Source organism: Vipera berus, assembly GCF_964194415.1.
Source record: "Vipera berus genome assembly, chromosome: 2".
In the NCBI taxonomy this organism is placed as follows: domain Eukaryota; kingdom Metazoa; phylum Chordata; class Lepidosauria; order Squamata; family Viperidae; genus Vipera; species Vipera berus.
Genome location: NC_138203.1, coordinates 2,294,162 through 2,313,228, shown reverse-complemented (window position 1 = coordinate 2,313,228; position 19,067 = coordinate 2,294,162). Strand labels below are relative to the sequence as shown.

Sequence of the window (19,067 nt, the reverse complement as noted above, 5' to 3'; positions counted from 1 at the left end):
GTTGGGCTTGTTGCCAACATACCTGGCGCCCAGCTGTGTAGCAACGGCCCTGCCCGAGCTTCTCGACGCCCTCTCAGGGTTGACGGTTGAGTTTCCCAGACTTATAGTTCTGGGCAACTTTAACCTGCCTTCTCTGGGAGGGTCGTCTGAGTTGGCTCGGGAGTTCATGGCCTCCATGACAGCCATGGACCTGACCCAAGTAATTCAGGGTCCGACCTATGGGGGAGGACACACACTCGACCTAGTTTTCTTATCTGGGCAGTGGTTTGATGATCTGGGAGGGGGCTCACCAACTATTGTCCCCCTGTCATGGTCCGATCATCACCTCCTGCGGTTGGTCTTCCGCTATGCCACCCCCCGCTGCTGGGCTGCAGAACCGACCAGGTGGTTCCGCCCCAGACGCCTGATGGATCCGGAACGGTTCCAGACGGCGCTTGGGTCTATACCTATCCCCCTCACTCACAGCCCGGCCGATGCCTTGGTGGATGCCTGGGAAAGGGCTGCCACCGAGGCGCTCGACCGTGTTTTACCCTTGCGACCCCTGACCCGGCGCAGATCCCGGTGGGCTCCATGGTTTTCTGTGGAGCTCCGGGAGATGAAGCGTCGGAGACGAGGTCTAGAGAGCTGTTGGAGATCCAGCCGGTCTGAGTCTGACCGATTGCGGTTAAGAACCTTTACGAGGTCTTATCTCGCAGCGATGAGGACAGCGAAGTCTAATTACTTTGCTGCCCTCATCACGTCCGCAGATAATCGCCCGGCCGCCCTGTTTAGGGTGACTCGCTCCCTCCTTAATCAGGGGGTGAGGGAGGAGCCCTTGCAGGGGCGGGCCGAGGATTTTAGCTATCATCTGACGGACAAAATCGCTCAGATTCGAGCTGGTTTGGATTCTGACTGGGCAGAGACTGACGGGGAGGAATCGAGCGGTCTAGAGAATGTTACCTGGAGTGAATTCGATCCTGTTTCCCCTGATGATGTGGACAGGATCATGAGGAGACTGAGTTCTGCCATGTGTTTATTGGACCTGTGCCCCTCCTGGCTGGTATATGCAGCCCGGGAGGAGACACGAGGCTGGTTCCAGGCAGTAATAACTGCTTCCTTGAGGGAGGGTACCTTCCCTGCCGCCTTGAAGGAGGCGGTAGTGAGACCCCTCCTCAAGAAGCCTGCACTGGACCCAGCTGTTTTAAATAACTATCGTCCGGTCTCCAACCTTCGCTTTCTTGCGAAGATGGTTGAGAGCGTGGTGGCGCATCAGCTTCCTCTGGTCCTGGAGGAAACTGATTATCTGGACCCGTACCAATCGGGTTTCAGGCCCGGGTACAGCACGGAGACGGCATTGGTCGCGCTGGTGAATGATCTCTGGTGGGCTCAGGACAGGGGATATTCCTCTGTCCTAGTCCTATTAGATCTCTCAGCGGCTTTTGATACCATCGACCATGGTATCCTACTGCGGCATCTCAGGGGGTTGGGAGTGGGGGGCACTGTTTTGCAGTGGTTCTCCTCCTACCTCTTGGGCCGTTCGCAGTCGGTGTTGACGGGAGGGCAGAGGTCCGCCCCGAGGCCTCTCGTTTGTGGAGTTCTTCAGGGGTCGGTCCTCTTTCTCCTCTTGTTCAACATCTATATGAAGCCGCTGGGTGAGCTCATTCGTGGTTTCGGGGTGGGGTATCATCAGTACACTGATGATACCCAGCTTTTTCTTTCCACCCCGAACCAACCCAGTGATGCCCTCAATGTGATGTCCCGTTGCCTGGAGGCGGTCCGGGTCTGGATGGGGAGAAACAGGCTTCGTCTCAATCCTGCCAAGACTGAGTGGCTGTGCATATCGGCACATAGAGCCTTGGTGGAGCAGTGGGCTGATGCCTCCTTAACTAACACCAGCTGCCTGCAATTAGTGCAGGTTCGCATCCCACCAGGCTCAAGGTTGACTCAGCCTTCCATCCTTCCGAGGTAGGTAAAATGAGGACCCAGATTGTTGGGGGCAATTAAGCTGACTTTGTAATAATGCCGCTTGGGTGTGTGTGAAAGCCCTAATAAGAAGGCATATACATAGAACACGGGTCGGCAACCTGCTCCCAGCCGCCCGCTGCGCGTGCACCTCTTTGAACGGGCAGTGGTGCGCGCGAACCTCTCCAAAGGAGAGTGGCACCGCCCGTTTGGAGAGGTGCGCGCGCACCTCCCCAAACCTTTGGAGAGGTGCGCGCGTACCTCCGTGCGAACGGGCAGAGGTGCCGCTCTTTGAGGAAGCTGTAGCGGCCCGTCTCCGAAGCTGCCGCTTTCGGCAGCTTTGCAGACGGGCCGCGGCAGCTTCCTCAAAGAGCAGCGCCCCTGCCCATTCTGAGAGGTGCGCGCGCACCTCTCCGAACGACCGGAAGTGCGCGCGCACCTCCCCAAACCTTTGGAGAGGTGCGCGCGTACCTCCGCGCGAACGGGCAGAGGTGCCGCTCTTTGAGGAAGCTGTCGCGGCCCGTCTACGAAGCTGCCGCTTTCGGCAGCTTTGCAGACGGGCCGCGGCAGCTTCCTCAAAGAGCAGCGCCCCTGCCCATTCTGAGAGGTGCGCGCGCACCTCTCCGAACGACCGGAAGTGCGCGCGCACCTCCCCAAACCTTTGGAGAGGTGCGCGCGTACCTCCGCGCGAACGGGCAGAGGTGCCGCTCTTTGAGGAAGCTGTAGCGGCCCGTCTCCGAAGCTGCCTCTTTCGGCAGGTTTGCAGACGGGCCGCGGCAGCTTCCTCAAAGAGCAGCGCCCCTGCCCATTCTGAGAGGTGCGCGCGCACCTCTCCGAACGACCGGAAGTGCGCGCGCACCTCCCCAAACCTTTGGAGAGGTGCGCGCGTACCTCCGCGCGAACGGGCAGAGGTGCCGCTCTTTGAGGAAGCTGTAGCGGCCCGTCTCCGAAGCTGCCGCTTTCGGCAGCTTTGCAGACGGGCCGCGGCAGCTTCCTCAAAGAGCAGCGCCCCTGCCCATTCTGAGAGGTGCACGCGCACCTCTCCGAACGACCGGAAGTGCGCGCGCACCTCCCCAAACCTTTGGAGAGGTGCGCGCGTACCTCCGCGCGAACGGGCAGAGGTGCCGCTCTTTGAGGAAGCTGTCGCGGCCCGTCTACGAAGCTGCCGCTTTCGGCAGCTTTGCAGACGGGCCGCGGCAGCTTCCTCAAAGAGCAGCGCCCCTGCCCATTCTGAGAGGTGCGCGCGCACCTCTCCGAACGACCGGAAGTGCGCGCGCACCTCCCCAAACCTTTGGAGAGGTGCGCGCGTACCTCCGCGCGAACGGGCAGAGGTGCCGCTCTTTGAGGAAGCTGTAGCGGCCCGTCTCCGAAGCTGCCGCTTTCGGCAGCTTTGCAGACGGGCCGCGGCAGCTTCCTCAAAGAGCAGCGCCCCTGCCCATTCTGAGAGGTGCGCGCGCACCTCTCCGAACGACCGGAAGTGCGCGCGCACCTCCCCAAACCTTTGGAGAGGTGCGCGCGTACCTCCGCGCGAACGGACAGAGGTGCCGCTCTTTGAGGAAGCTGTCGCGGCGCGTCTCCGAAGCTGCCGCTTTCGGCAGCTTTGCAGACGGGCCGCGACAGCTTCCTCAAAGAGCGGCACCTCTGCCCGTTCGCGCGGAGGTACGCGCGCACCTCTCCAAAGGTTTGGGGAGGTGCGCGCGCACCTCCGGTCGTTCGGAGAGGTGCGCGCGCACCTCTCAGAATGGGCAGGGGCGCTGCTCTTTGAGGAAGCTGCTGCGGCCCGTCTGCAAAGCTGCTGAAAGCGGCAGCTTTGCAGACGGGCCGTCGCCGTCGGGCAACCGGGAACCGGTTCCATCTCACTTTAAAAAAAATTGGCAACCGTGTGCGTCTGCGCATGCGCAAAAAACCGTTTTGCGCATGCGCAAAACATTTTTTGCACATGCGCGTGCATGGACACACGCACGCGGCTCCCACTTTTTTTAATTTGTGATGGAACCGGTTCCCAGTGGCTCTTTTCCTTTTTTAGGTTGCCGACCCCTGACATAGAATGAGGGCTACTGCTAAGCTTGTAAGCCGCCCTGAGTCTTCGGAGAAGGGCGGGATATAAATGGAATTAAAATTAAAAAAAAAATCTCAGACTAACCAATCTTTTCCATCGTTAACTATGGGGGGGTGAGGTGTTACCCTCCGTTGATAGGGCCCGCAACTTGGGCGTCCTCCTGGATTCACGGCTCAGTTTGGAAGATCATACAGTATAGGAGCCGTGACCAGGGGGGCTTTTGCCCAGGTTCGCCTGGCGCACCAGTTACGGCCCTATCTGGACCGAGATGCCCTACGCACAGTCACCCATGCGCTCGTGATCTCCCGGCTAGACTACTGCAATGCTCTCTACATGGGGCTGCCCCTGAGGACCACTCGGAGGCTTCAGCTGGTGCAGAATGCAGTCGCGCGAGTTGTGATGGGAGTCTCCCGATACTCCCATGTAACGCCTCTTCTCCGCGAGCTGCATTGGCTTCCAGTTGCCCTCCGGGTGAGATTCAAGGTGCTGGTGATGATCTATAAAGCCCTAAATGGCATGGGCCCGGATTATCTGAGGGAGCACCTGCTGCCAGCGTCAATTTCCCATCGTCCTGTGCGCTCCCACAGGGAGGGCCTCCTCAGGGTACCGCCGGTCAAGGATTGCCGACGGGCGATCCCCAGGGGGAGGGCGTTCTCTGTGGGCGCGCCTGCCCTATGGAATCAACTGCCAACGGAACTCCGTACCGCCCCCGACCTTCGTTCATTTCGCCGGGACCTAAAAACCTGGCTCTTTGAGCTATCTGGTCTGGACTGAGGGGTTTTAATGATTTTAAATTGTGATTTTAATTTTTGGGGGGCTAGACTTAATTTAATTTTATTTTAATTTTATATTGTATTGTTTTTAAATTTTGCCTTGTAAACCGCCCTGAGTCCTTTGGGAGTAGGGCGGTATATAAACCGAATTAATGAATAAATAAATAAACCTCCAAGGTCCCTTCCAGCTCCATTCTATTCAACCCTTTCTTGATAGCACATAATGAATCCGTCAAATGCCACGAAAGCATTCTCATTCAGTTTCTGCGAAAAACGTATGGAATAAAACCTCCGGCCGTTAACGTTCCCTGTCTCTTTTTAATTACTTTCTGTTTTGTTTTGTTTTTTCATTGTCAGGTGAATTTTACAGTCGAACAGATCCGAGCGATCATGGACAAAAAGTCCAACATTAGGAACATGTCGGTGATTGCGCATGTCGATCACGGCAAGTCGACGCTTACAGATTCCTTAGTGTGCAAAGCGGGCATCATTGCTTCTGCCAGGGCGGGTGAAACACGGTTTACCGACACACGGAAAGATGAACAGGAGAGGTGTATCACGATCAAATCGACGTGAGTATTTTTATTTATTTATTTTTTAACTTTACCTGCAGGTTTTTCCTGGCTTGTAAATTACAAGCCAGTTACAAAAAAAGGAGTGTTCTGAAGGTAGCGCACTTAACGTATGGTTTATGCTGGTTTATTTTTTTTAAAAAAAAGTTCTCTCAACTGATTTTATAGGCCAGGATGTCTGACTCTAGTAAGTTAGACCAGGGGTCCCCAAGCGTGGCCACTTTTAAGACTTGTGGACTTCAACTCCCAGAATTCCTCAGCCAGCTTTGCTGGCTGAGGAATTCTAGGAGTTGAAGTCCACAAGTCTTAAAGTGGCCACGGTTGAGGATCCCTGACTTTAGACTTGCCAAGTTGCTTCTGGTTCATAGTAGCACCCGCTAAAATGCCCCTTAAAATACTAAAGAGATGGATTTTAGAGTGATAGTCACACCAGCCTATTGTAATAACAACAGCACAAGATTTTGTGGTGGTGTTTCTGCAGGATAGCCTGTTTCACAAACGTATATCACATGCGAGGCACACGGATACTGGGGCGTCGCAAACGTCTTGGGTCCGAAAGCTTAGAATTACTACAGGTCGTCCCCGACCTCGGACCACAGTGGAGTCCAACATTTCCGTCGCTAAGCGAGACAGCTGCCCCAGTTTGCGACCTTCCTTGCCAGAGTTGTTAAACAAACCATTCAGTCATTAAGCGAATCAGGCTTCTCCCAATGATGATGATGATGATGATGAATTATTTAGAGCAGGCTGGTGTATGCAGACGTTTTCCACGAATGTAAATTCGTCTTTTAGGAAAACCCTTTTGTGTCTTCTCTTGCAGGGCCATTTCTCTCTACTATGAGCTGTCGGAAGACGACTTGGCCTTTATCAAGCAATGCAAAGATGGCTCCGGCTTCCTCATTAATTTAATAGACTCCCCCGGGCACGTGGATTTCTCCTCCGAAGTCACCGCAGCCCTTCGCGTCACTGACGGGGCCCTTGTAGTTGTGGACTGCGTTTCAGGTGAGTCTTCTTAAAATTGGGGTGCTTTGATTGTGCGGGAAGGTGGCGGTCCCCAGAGAAAGCCAGAAAAGTACTGGTGGGCTCTTTTGAAGGAGAACGCAGGTGATCCTCGGCTTAACACTGGAAGCTTTAAAGAAGAGACTGGACAGCCGTTTGTCTGAAATGGTGTAGGGTTTCCTGCCTGAGCAGGGGGTTGGACTAGATGACCTCCAGGGTACCTTCCAGCTCTGTTATTCTGTTGTCCTTCCTTCCTCCCTCCCTCCCTCCTTCCCTCAACACTGGAAGTTTTCAAGAAGAGACTGGACCGCCGTTTGTCTGAAATGGTGTAGGGTTTCCTGCCTGAGCAGGGGGTTGGACTAGATGACCTCTAGGGTACCTTCCAACTCTGTTATTCTGTTGTCCTTCCTTCCTTCCTCCCTCAACACTGGAAGTTTTAAAGAAGAGACTGGACAGCCATTTGCCTGAAATGGTGTAGGGTTTCCTTCCTGACCTCCAAGGTCCCTTCCATTGTTGTTGTTGTTGTTAATATTGTTGTTATTTGTGCAAGTTTACTTAGCTACCCGTAATGTACCCCTAATTAGGGAGGAAGCCGCCTGCTTGTTCTTCTTTCCACCAAAGTTACCCCAAACGTTCACACTTTTGGAAGGCTGGAACTTTTCAGCTGCCGCCGTCTCTTCTCTGAACCTTACCAGTGTCGTCTTTTTTCCCCCCCCCCACCCCGCCCACCCCCAGGGGTTTGCGTGCAGACGGAGACGGTGCTTCGCCAGGCGATCGCCGAGCGTATCAAGCCGGTCCTGATGATGAACAAGATGGATCGCGCGCTGCTGGAGCTGCAGTTAGACCCGGAGGAGCTTTACCGGACCTTCCAGCGCATCGTGGAAAACGTCAACGTGATCATTTCCACTTACGGAGAGGGTGAAACTGGACCCATGGGTAATATTATGGTAAAGAGGACTTACCTGCAGATTGGACCAAGGAGGACTTTTTGTTTCCGTAGAGTTGTGCTGGCGTGGTGGGGTCGCGCTAGACGGAATCCAGTGCAAAGGATAGATCCTGCGCATCATCGAGTTTGGGCTGCTGCGTTAATTTGGGAAGGGGGCTGGATTGGATTCAGCCGGTTCGCCCCACTTCGGCAGAACCGGAAGCTCATTTTTTCTTGCCCAGGCCCAGAATGGACTTTTGGAAGTGGCATTCACACAGAGAACTGGTTGTTCACAGATTTGAACTCTTTCTTTCTTTCTTCTTTCTTTCTTTCTTTCTTTCTTTCTTTCTTTCTTTCTTTCTTTCTTTCTTTCTTTCTTTCTTTCTTTCTTTCTTTCTTTCTTTCTTTCTTTCTTTCTTTCTTTCTTTCTTTCTTTCTTTCTTTTCAGCCAGTTCACCCCACTTTGGCAGAACTGATAGCTGATTTTTTGTTGCCCGGGCCCAGAATGGACTTTTGGAAGTGGCATCCATGCAGAGAACTGGTTGTTCCCCTATTTCAATCCCACCAATGGATGGATGGATTGAAATACACACACACACACACACACACACACACACACACTGACGGGATTCCAACAGATGAACTCTAAAGAACTTCGAGGCATTGTTTACCTTAAAGAGTCTTTCTTCGAGTAGCACAGCATCGGCATGTACATGGTGGAAGCCAAAATCTGAATTCCCCTCCCCTGAGCACGTGCTGTGTTGTTATGTCTAACTAATCCCCATACACATTCTTCCTCCTCCCCCCCCCAGCCTCGTCTGATTCTAACTCTAAAAGTAACACACAGGTTAAAGAGAAAATGGCTGCGTCTTCATATAGTGTCAAAAGCAAGAACATCCGATGTTAGCGGCGTTGACACACAGAGTGGTGGGACTCAACCAGTTCGCACCAGTTTGGCAGAACCAGCGTGGCATGGCTGGCACAGGAATTCTGGGCGTTGAAGCCTACAGGTCGTAAAGTGACCGTACTTGCCCATCCCTACCCTTACCAAATGGGTTGAATAAAATCATACATGATTTATGTCAGACGTGTACTACATCTATAACTCTCCTTTTTTCGGGTGTGGGAGGGGGGACAACCAACGAAGGGCCGCAGGGCTAAGTGCAATTGGAGGGGTTTCTTTTGGCTTGCCCGGGGGACCGGTTTGAACGGAGGGATTGGGTCTCCCCCAAGCAGACCGCCTTCTCCGCGTGCTTTTAAGACAACCTGGGTCCCTTTCTCGGCTTCCAGATTGATCCGGTAATCGGTACCGTCGGCTTCGGCTCGGGCTTGCACGGATGGGCGTTCACCTTGAAGCAGTTTGCCGAGATGTATGTGGCTAAATTCGCAGCCAGGGGAGAGAAGGCCCAGCTCTCTACAGCTGACAGGGCCAAGAAAGTGGAAGACATGATGAAGAAGCTGTGGGGTGACAAGTGAGTAACAACACCTTCGCGGCCTTTGAGGCATGCTTGCAAAAGGATTCCTTTGGGTTGCCCCGTTTGTGCAAGCAAGATAATCCAGGACGGGTCTAAGAGGAAATGGCATCTATCTGGCTGATGAAGTACTTTTTGGTTGTTGTTGTTGTTAGTGTAAGCTACCTCCAGCAGCCCCATGGAGAGAAAACACAGGTAGCCTTCAACTTAACAACCGCAATTGAGCCCAGAAGTGATAGTTGCTAAGTGAAACATTTGTCGAGGGGGTTTTGCCCCATTTTGCGACTTTTTTTGCCACAGCTGTCAAGTTGCAGTCGTTGCAATTGTCAAGGTAAGCAATCTGGCTTCCCCCCCCCCCCCGTTGACTCTGCTTGCAACTGTCATAAATATAATTCAGTTGTCAAGCGTCTGAATTTTGATCTCCTGCAGGGAAGATTCAGCGGTCATAGAATCAAGGTCACACAAAGTGTTAGTACCGCTTTATAAAGCCCTAGTGAGGCCACACCTGGAACGCTGCAGCCAATTTGGGTCACCATATCACACAAAAAAAAACACTCACATATTGAAAGTTTGGAAAACATTCAGAGAAGAGCAGCTAAGATGATCCAAGGCCTGGAGACTAAGACATATGAAGAACGGCTGCAGGACTTGGGGTTGGCTAGTCTAAAGAAAAGAAGAAATGGGGGAGAGATGATAGCAGCTTTCCAGTATCTTGAGGGGCTGCCACAAGTCAGAGGGGGACAGGTTGTTCACCAAAGCACCAGAGGGAAGGAGGAGAAACAATGGTTGGAAACTGATCAAGGAGAGAAGCAACCTGGAACTAAGGAGAAACTTCCTGACAGTGAGGACAATCAGCCAGTGGAACAGCCTGCCACCAGAAATCGTGGGTGCTCCATCACTGGAGATTTTTAAGAAGAGACTGGGCAATCCCCTGTCTGAGATGGTGTAGGTTCTCCTGCTTGAGCAGGGGACTGGACTAGAAGACCTCCAAGGTCCCTTCCAGCTCTATTCTATTCATAAGTGTGAAAAACGGTCATGTCACTTTTCAGTGCTGTTGTAATTTCGAACTGTCACTAAATGAGGACTACCTGTAGAGCAGGTGGGAAGAGAAAGAACTGGAGGAGATAACAAAATACAAAGACCCACAAATAGAAATAGAAAGACTGTGTCAAAGGCAAGCAAGGGTGGCACCAATAGTAAGAGGCGCCTTGGGTGCCATCCCAAAACAACTGGAGCACCACTTGGACACCGTCATCGGCATTGACGATATGGAGCCTTGGTGGCGCAGTGGGCTAATGCCTCCTTAAGTAACACCAGCTGCCTTCAATTAGTGCAGGTTCGCATCCCACCAGGCTCAAGGTTGACTCAGCCTTCCATCCTTCCGAGGTAGGTAAAATGAGGACCCAGATTGTTGGGGGCAATTAAGCTGACTTTGTAATAATGCCACTTGGGGTGTGTGTGAAAGCCCTAATAAGCAGGCATATACATAGAATGAAGGCTACTGCTAAGCTTGTAAGCCGCCCTGAGTCTTCGGAGAAGGGCGGGATATAAATGTAATAAATAAATAAATAATAATAAATAATTGACAGATTCACCATCAGTCAATTGCAAAAGGCAGCTTGACTTGGAACAGCTTCCCTCCCACGACGAGATCTGTAGCACCATCCAACATCCACATCTTCCAGGTCCTTGGAAAGGACTCAATAGGTAGACAGACATGCCAAATCCTGTCTGAACATCTGGCCGATTGTGCGATAAACCATGATAATAATAACAATCGCTTTTCTTTTGTGTTTTGAACATGGAAACAGAACAGAGTGTTACATGGTCCTGTGGTGCCGGACTGATTGGCATTAATCATAAATCACCCATTTCATTGAGAGCAGGGAGCATCAAAGGTTGTCTCTTTCTCTCTTCTTTAGCTCACGGATGTAAAATAATTACAATTTTCATTTAGGTATTTTGACCCGGCGACAGGGAAATTCAGCAAATCCGCAACCGGCCCCGACGGAAAGAAGTTGCCACGGACTTTCTGCCAACTTATCCTGGATCCCATCTTTAAGGTAATGCAGGGATTCACCGAAACACTATTAGGCGTGTAACGTTGAATGCTAATGACCTGCTTTTCAGAATTCACACTGCGTCGCCCACATCGTTCATGTTTCCAGGAACTTCTCATTGGCAAAACACTTAAAAATGAAACATCTCCATATGAGAATTCGTAAATGAGAGCTGGCGTTTTTAAAAGTATCTTTCTGCTTCAGCGTGAAAGATTCTTATTTCCAATGGACAGACTTCTCTGGCCTTAATGCAGCTGTCCTAGAATTAATGCTTTTGAGTTCACAGTGAAGCAGCCTGGTTTTATTCCTATCCTTCCAGCTCAAGTTAAGCCAAGGTACTTGGATTTAAACGAATGTTATACCCTGTTTCAGAAAATATGTACTGGGCTGTTTTACGTGTTGTATTTATATGGTGTCTAGTTATAAGATTTTACGGTAGTTGTTAATTAGGGTGTTGATGGCTGGCTGTTGAGTTGTTAATTGTTTCCTTGTGCTGCCCCACGCTTGATTCCTAAATACCTAGGCCAGGAGTAGGCAACCGTGGCTCTTTTATGACTTGTGGACTTCAACTCCTAGAATTCCTGAGCCAGCCTGGCTCAGCTTGGAAACCTCTCCCTTTTCCCTCAGCGTGGCTGGCTCAGGAATTCTGGGAATTGAAGTCCACCAGTCATAAAAGAGCCAAGGTTGCCTACCCCTGACCTAGTAGGATGATGGTAAATCAGCACACCTATTGACTGACAAGGGGCCTGTTTCCCAGGCTTCAATCATTTCTCTGGCTGTTTTTGTCCCTGCTTGATCAACAATCTCAGTAGCTGCAAAATTGAATGCATGTCCTTGTTCATTGCACTATGAGGCTGCCAATCCTGTATGGATTGCCCCTGTGCCTATATAGGTCAGATGAGGAAGCTAACTGCAGTGTCATGGTTCCGATAGATGAAGCCCATCAAAAGAACTTCAAAGCAAAAATTCTTCCTCAAAGAACATTTTATTCAGGAAACACAAGTATTGGCACTACATAGTTGAGCCCCAAAACTAAATTCCCTTCCCCCGGATACAATTCCCACCCCCAGTAAGTGCAATTCCCACCCCCAGTAAGCTGTCATAAATCACATTCTCCAGTTAGCCTAAAACACCGGCTTCCTTCCCAGCTCCTCAGCCTGCCAAAACGTTATCAGCTCGTCCTTGGGTTCCCACAGAGCAGCTTGTTATTATTATTATTATGGCTAGCTGAGCTCAAGCTTTCATCCCATCCACCCCCCCTTCTGCACCTGATTTTTAAATACCAGAAAAAGCATGTTGAAAGCAAAGAGAAAATGGCTGCGATTTTCATCAGTTGTCAGAGCGGGAGCATCCAGTGTTTACGCTGTAGACACGCAGATTGTGAGCAGTTAGATGAGGACTCATTGGTAGCCTCACATTGCAATGAACTCAGTTGAACTCAATACTACGATTGTTGGTTGAGCAGAGACAAAAACAGCTAGAGAAATGATTGAAGTCTGGGAAACAGGCCCCTTTTTCATCAACCTTCCAGGTACTTAGGACAGATGGCAAGAGGACACAAGGAAACAACAATTAGTGACGTAACAGTTCGCTATCAGTGCCTCAGTTAACAACTAAAAGCTACACAGAACCAGGAACCCTGTAACTATAACGCGTAGAACAGCCCGGTGTACATATTCTGGAGAGAGAGAGAGAGAGAGAAGTTCCATGAAGATGGGCTTCAGCCTCAGCCTGAAAGCTTGAAAGAGTAAACTTTTGGTCCCGGTGCCTGACTCAGATTGGATCCTGCAACATTATCCTAGGACAGGTGCATTTGCCTTCATTCGCATGTTTCAGAAAAGAACGCAGAGGGAGCAAGTGGGCTACTTTACAGTTTCATGAACGTGAGAATGCCAGGAGCCTTCATAAGACGTTACTGAGAGAGCACAGTCTGGTGGACTGCCTCATTAGGCAGGAAACTCTCACACGTTGTCAGCACAACTGACATTTGACGAAACCTGACTTAATGTGATAGCAATGAACTACTCAACAGCTTAGAAGCAGACATGACTCCCGAATTAGAGGCCCAGAGGAAACTCTCAGATGGGTTCGTTTTTTTTTCAAATATCGGGTCTTTAACTAGCAAAGCGATGATTACATTTAATTTCCTTCCCTGCCGCCACCCCCCCTGCCCCCCCCGCAGGTCTTCGATGCCATCATGAACTTCAAGAAAGAAGAAACGTCCAAGTTGATAGAAAAACTGGACATCAAGCTGGATGCCGAAGATCGAGAGAAAGAGGGGAAGCCACTTCTCAAGGTGTGTTTGTTTTTTGAAATAGTGTGTGTGTGTGTGTATGTGTGCCTGTGTCCTTTTTAGTGCAACAGCCCCTCTGGCCGTAGTGTGCACTGAGAGTTGCCGGTGCGGACCAAGGTAGCAAGGCTGGGAGTCACCTTGTCCCAGTAGGCCGAAGCAAGGAACGCTCCGCAGCTTCACTGGAGCCGTAAGCGAAACCGCCCTGCATTTTGAAAGAACGGGAGGTGCCCCATGGTTTCTGTCACCTTTTCCAAGAGCACGGATAAGGAAGCTACGGTAGTGAACAGAATAGAGCTGGAAGGGACCTTGGAGGTCTTCTAGTCCAGCCTCCTGTACGAATGAATGAATGAACCTTTTTATTGTCAAAGTACAACCGTGTATACATTGAGATTGGCTGAGCCTCCCTTCGTGCCCCCCTCCACCACAACTCACAGTGACAACAAACCCTCCATCTTATTACACCATGTGAGCTAATTGCACAACGCACCGGCCTCGCAAGTCAATCATGCATAAAGTTTATAAAATTATTTCCCGTTCAACAGCCTAACAGCCCATGGATAAAAGCTGTTCTTCAGCCTGTTGGTATGGCTGGCTATACTCCTATATCTCCTACCTGATGGTGGGAGAGTAAAGAGATACCGTCCAGGGTGTGAGTCGTCCCTGAGAATTTTCCTCACTCTTCCAAGGCAGCGAGCCCTGGCGAGGTCATCTCAGACCATCTCAGACAAGTGACTGTCTAGCCTCTTCTTAAAAATCTCCAGCGATGGAGCGCCCACGATTTCTGGAGGCAACTTCTGTTCCACTGGTTAATTGTCCTCCCTGTCAGGCAGTTAGAATAGAATAGAATCCGCGAGGGACCTTGGAGGCCTTCTAGTCCAGCCCCCCACTCAAGCAGGAGAACCTATACAAGCGGTGGCAAACCTTTTAGAGACCGAGTGCCCAAACCGCAACCCCAAACCCACTTATTTATCACAAAGTCCCAAGGCAGCATCGGCATTCTGGTGCCCTTGGGGGAGGGGACAGGGAGGCGCCTCTGAGTGCTGCCTCTGGCACGAAAAAAAGGGGGCGCAAAAAATGGGCCACCGTACCGCAAGGCGCAAAAATGCCAACCGCTGCGCCGCAGGGTGCAGATACAAGGCACCGCACCACGTGAGAACGGGGCTGGGCTAGTGAGTATCACGCAGGCACTAGCCCCGCCCGCTTTGCAGCATGTGCCTGCTTGTGGCCCCGTGCACGCATGCACGCATGTAAAATGCTTCCCCCTCCCTTTTCTTCCAGTCCACCAACCGACAATGGCTGGTGAGCTCTGCTGTGCCACCTCTACTCGAGTTGGCTACTCGGCCGCTTCGTCTCCTTTGTGCCGGGCGGGGCTCCTGCTCCGGGTGGGGGCGGCCGCCTGAAGGACCTGCTGCTGGCAGCGGTGGTGGCACATGTGCCAACAGAGGGCTGTGAGTGCCAGCTCTGGCAGGCGTGCCATAGGTTCGCCACCACTGACCTATACCGTCTCAGACAAGTGACTGTGACTGCCTTGTCTCTTCTGAAAGACCTCCAGGGATGGAGCGGCCACGATTTCCGGAGGCAACCTCTGTTCCACTGGTTAATTGTCCTGTCTGTTAAGAAGATCAGTATGGGATCAGTGGCTCAGGTAGCATTTCTTGAGAGCTTCTCCGCCCTTGTTTTCCCAGGCTGTTATGCGTCGCTGGTTACCTGCTGGAGAGGCCTTGCTGCAGATGATCACCATCCATCTGCCTTCCCCGGTCACTGCTCAGAAGTACCGCTGTGAGCTTCTGTACGAGGGCCCACCTGATGATGAAGCAGCCATGGGTAAGGGGAAGACTTGCCGCAGGTTGAGCCAAGCCTGTCTCTCCGTTGTCACTCTTCCCATGTCATGTCAAGCACAGGAAATCAGCAGTTCAGGCCATCCAAGTGAATATATAGGTTTACGGTACCCTAAAGCAGAGGCCCCCCCAACCTTTGGGGCACCAGGAACCGGTTCCGTGAAGAGAGTTATGGATTCAATCCATAGTTTGGTGCTCAGCTGCTGAGGTCTTGCAGAACCGAGCTATGGATTGAATCCAAAAGAGGCACCAGGTCTTATTTTCGAGATAGGCTTTACATCGCCTCCGGCACTGACAGCCCCACCCAGCTGGTTCACTTGTTCTGGGACCGAAGTTCTGCAGCTGCATTCGGGCCTGCACTTTGCAGTCAGGCCTTTCCAGAAGGCCTAAATAGCCGAGTACCAAGCTGTGGATTCAATCCATAGCTAGGTGCTCGGCTACAGAGGTCTTGCGGAAGCGAGCTGGGGATTGAATCCATAGTTTTGCAGTTAGGCCTCTCCAGAAGGCCTAAGCAGCTGAGTACCAAGCTATGGATTCAACCCATATTTCGGTGCTCAGCTGCAGAGGTCTTGCAGAACCAAGCTACGATTGAATCCATAGCTCGGTTCTCGGCTGCACCACCCTTCCGGAAAGCCCTGTGACTGAGAAATTCAGGCCTGGCTGCAGAAGAGGTCCCAGAAGAATTGGGCTGCTGAGAGGAGGCCTGGCTGCCAGGCGAGTGGGGGTGGGGTGGGTGGTGCAGCTCCACACACCCCATCCCAGCTTGATTTTTAGCTGTGCACCTCGCCCCAAATCTAGGGTTTACTTTGTGGGTAGGGTTTATATTAGGCCCACCCCAAAAAATCAAGCTAGGGCTTATTGTTGGTATAGACCAGGGCTCTTCGAACTTGGCCCTTTTATGCCTTGTAGACTTCAACTCCCAGAATTCCTCAGCCAGTCCAGAAGTCCACAAGTCATAAAAGGGCCACGTTTGAAGAGCCCTGGTGTAGGCCTTACTTTTGGGGAAACACGGTACCTGTATGCCAGTAGAAGGCCCAGCAGCCGTTTGACTCAGCTTGGGGAATTGCCGTGGACCTCACTCTTTGCCCTTCCTTTTGCTGCAGGGGTGAAGAACTGTGACCCAAAGGGCCCTCTGATGATGTACATCTCAAAAATGGTGCCCACGTCGGACAAAGGCCGCTTCTACGCCTTCGGGAGGGTTTTCTCTGGCATGGTGTGCACCGGCCAGAAGGTGCGGATTATGGGGCCCAACTACACCCCGGGAAAGAAGGAGGACCTCTACCTGAAGCCCATTCAAAGGTAGCTGATCAGGGCTTCCCTCCTTTTCTCTAAGCTGGGGGCACGCTTGCGAAGCCCGGGGGTCCCGTTTGGCGGGACCGAAAGGGCTGCAAAGCAGTCTGCAAGAAGTGGGGGAGTGGGTGGGTTCTGCCCTTCTTCCCTCCCCCAGTCACAAATAGGATGCCTTCGCTGGTAGGCATGTGTATGCTTAAAGCTTCCCCTGGCAGCTCTGAGAGGGCAGAATGATGGTTTGTGTGCAGGAGAAGCCTTAGGCAGCTGGGCCCCCGTTAGATGGCTGCATGAAGGCAGGGTTTTGTTTGAGCATAGAAAAAAGGTCACCAGCCTGACTCGGGAGAGGAAGCCTCTTTCTCCTGCCTGTGTGACAATTTTTAACTCTTTGCCAGAGCTAAATAAGTTTTGCGTTTAGGGGGGGCGTCGGGAATAGAAGTGTGTATGGAGACTCTCCGTCATCGCGGTCCTGGTTAATGACCCCAAAGTGCTTTTTCCAAGAGGCCCCTGGACTTCCTTGTTATTCTTGGAAGATGTTTCGCTTCCCGTCCCAGAAGCTTCTTCACTTCGTCAGAACTGAAGAAGCTTCTTGGAGGAGAAGCGAAACGTCTTCTATGGAAACACCAAGAATGTCAAGGTAATAGTTGAACAGCGAAATAGCTTATGTAATGATGGAAGAAGATGTAAGGATGTAATGTAATATAAGGTGAATGAGGCAATGATAGGAATGACTCAGCAGGGTCTGTGTCTCTTTAAGAGCCTGAGTATAAAAGGGAAAGCTTTTTGCTGGAGTGTCTCTCTCTCTCTCTCTCTCTCTCTCTCTCTCTCTCTCTCCCATTTCCTGCTGTAACTGCTGTGTGTTGGATGGTGCTGTATTACCACGTGTATGTATATTGTTCCTGGTGTATGATATTGTAGATAGTGTAAGATAAACCACCATTTAATATAGACCACTGTTTACTGTGTTTACCCCTGGGTTATCTCAGCGCAATAAGACTGCATGCTCTGACAAAGAAAGTCCAGTGGCCTCTTGGAAATGCACTTTTTTGGAGAGGGAATGGAAGGTTGCTAGGAGGAAAACGCTGTTTTATTTCCCAGGAAACTTTTTTCCCCTGTGCCAATCTTTTTAAGCACGTCCAGTTTATTTATTTATTAATTCGGTTTATATACCACCCAGTTGAAATTTCATCATGTAATTAAAAATAAAAAAGGCAATAATAGAGAATCCATTCTTTGTAAAAGGTTTGGCTTTAAAAAAAAAATTCCCCAATGATAAAATAGGTCTCTGTCTTTGTAGAACCATTTTGATGATGGGTCGTTACGTTGAGCCCATTGAGGATGTCCCTTGTGGCAACATTGTTGGCCTGGTTGGTGTGGATCAGTTTCTGGTGAAGACAGGCACCATTACCACCTTTGAACACGCGCACAACATGAGAGTGATGAAATTTAGTGTCAGCCCGGTTGTGCGCATTGCGGTTGAAGCAAAAAACCCCGCCGACCTACCAAAACTAGTGGAAGGTCTAAAGCGCCTTGCCAAGTCTGACCCTATGGTCCAGGTGAGTGCGTAGCTGTGCTTTTTGTGACTCTGAAATAACCGGTTTGCAAGCGTAGCTTTTTTATTTATTTATTTTTTTAAAAAGAGAGAGAGTTCACCTCAGATTGTTTTCCTGTTTGCGCTTGCAAGCACGCTGATCAACGCAGTCAGTCTTTGGCTCGCTCGAAATCTCGTTCAGAATCTCCGAGCCTTAAAATACGCGGACAACAATAATAGAATCACCTGCTAAATTTAAATTTACCGCCAAAGAATTAGAGGGAGACTAGTAAGAGCTATTTTGAGCTATTTAGCTCTCATCAGCTAGCCACGTAGAATCATCTGAAGATAGCGAACCTGTCACAGCCAAAACAACACTGCAATATTCATTGGGTGGGAAGGTTATAATTAGTGATAGTAATAGAGGAAAGAGAAAGAGGGAGAGAAAGAAAGAGGAAAGAAAGAAAGAGAAGAGGCAGAAAGGAAAGAAAAAGAAAGAATACCATAATTTTGGGAGTACAGGTAGTCCCCAACTTAATAACCAGTTATTTACCAATACAGGGTAACGGCCATTTGTAGCATACCACCGTCACGCCAATATGTTTCTCTGTGGTTTTGCCAAAACGGCATTTACTCCTGCTTTTTGGACAAACCAGTCCACGGCGAATCATGGGTTAACTTAATGACTGCGGCACATGCTTAATGCAGCTGCAATCAAGATTGTAAAATCTGGTTAGTGACATAGTTGACCTGTTTACGACAGCGATGGGCAGGCTCTATTGCAACCATAAGCAGAAGATTAACTGTGCATCCAGCAATAGCACTTAAGTCTTATCTGCCGCTTCACAGGGCTTTACGGCTCACTCTGAGTGGTTTACGGAGTCGGCATATTGTCCCCAACAATCTGGGTCCTCCTTTTACCGACCTCGGAAGGATGGAAGGCTGAGACAACTTTTGAGCTGGTCAGGATCAAAACTCCAGGCTGCAGGCAGAGTCTGCCTGCAATATTCCATTCTAACCACTGTACCACCACAGCTTCCTTCCTTCCTTCCTTCCTTCCTTCCTTCCTCCCTCCCTCCCTCCCTCCCTCCCTCCCTCCCTCTTCTCTCCTCCACAAGCAATAGCACGTAGACTTATATATTGCTTCACAGTGCTTTACAGCCCTCTGAGTGGTTTACAGTGTGATCATCTTGCCCCCACCTAACAATCTGGGCCTTCATTTTACTGACCTCGGAAGGTCAGAAGGCTGAGTCAACTTTGAGCCGGTCAGGATCAAACTCCAGGCTGCGGGCAGAGTCAGCCTGCAATACTTCATTC

General features: G+C 50.8%; 2 protein-coding genes and 1 long non-coding RNA gene across 4 annotated transcripts in view; 2 read left to right on the top strand and 1 right to left on the bottom strand.

Annotated features, from left to right (window-relative positions):
* The window catches only part of LOC308663138, an 861,733-nt gene that overhangs the window by 487,036 nt on the left and 355,630 nt on the right, over positions 1-19,067 (top strand). The window lies entirely within an intron of this gene.
* Positions 1-19,067, bottom strand: part of PIAS2 (protein inhibitor of activated STAT 2) — a 104,770-nt gene that overhangs the window by 21,564 nt on the left and 64,139 nt on the right. The gene's annotated exons all lie outside the window — the stretch shown is intronic.
* Positions 1-19,067, top strand: part of LOC308663094 (elongation factor 2-like) — a 55,249-nt gene that overhangs the window by 17,146 nt on the left and 19,036 nt on the right. For both annotated transcript variants that reach the window (XM_081319251.1, XM_081319252.1), the window contains exons 2-10: positions 5,131-5,345; positions 6,166-6,347; positions 7,080-7,291; positions 8,560-8,741; positions 10,699-10,804; positions 12,984-13,097; positions 14,780-14,918; positions 16,036-16,231; positions 17,517-17,775. In XM_081319251.1, coding sequence (XP_081175377.1) covers positions 5,131-5,345; positions 6,166-6,347; positions 7,080-7,291; positions 8,560-8,741; positions 10,699-10,804; positions 12,984-13,097; positions 14,780-14,918; positions 16,036-16,231; positions 17,517-17,775 — 1,605 coding nt within the window. The remainder of the gene's footprint in view (positions 1-5,130; positions 5,346-6,165; positions 6,348-7,079; positions 7,292-8,559; positions 8,742-10,698; positions 10,805-12,983; positions 13,098-14,779; positions 14,919-16,035; positions 16,232-17,516; positions 17,776-19,067) is intronic.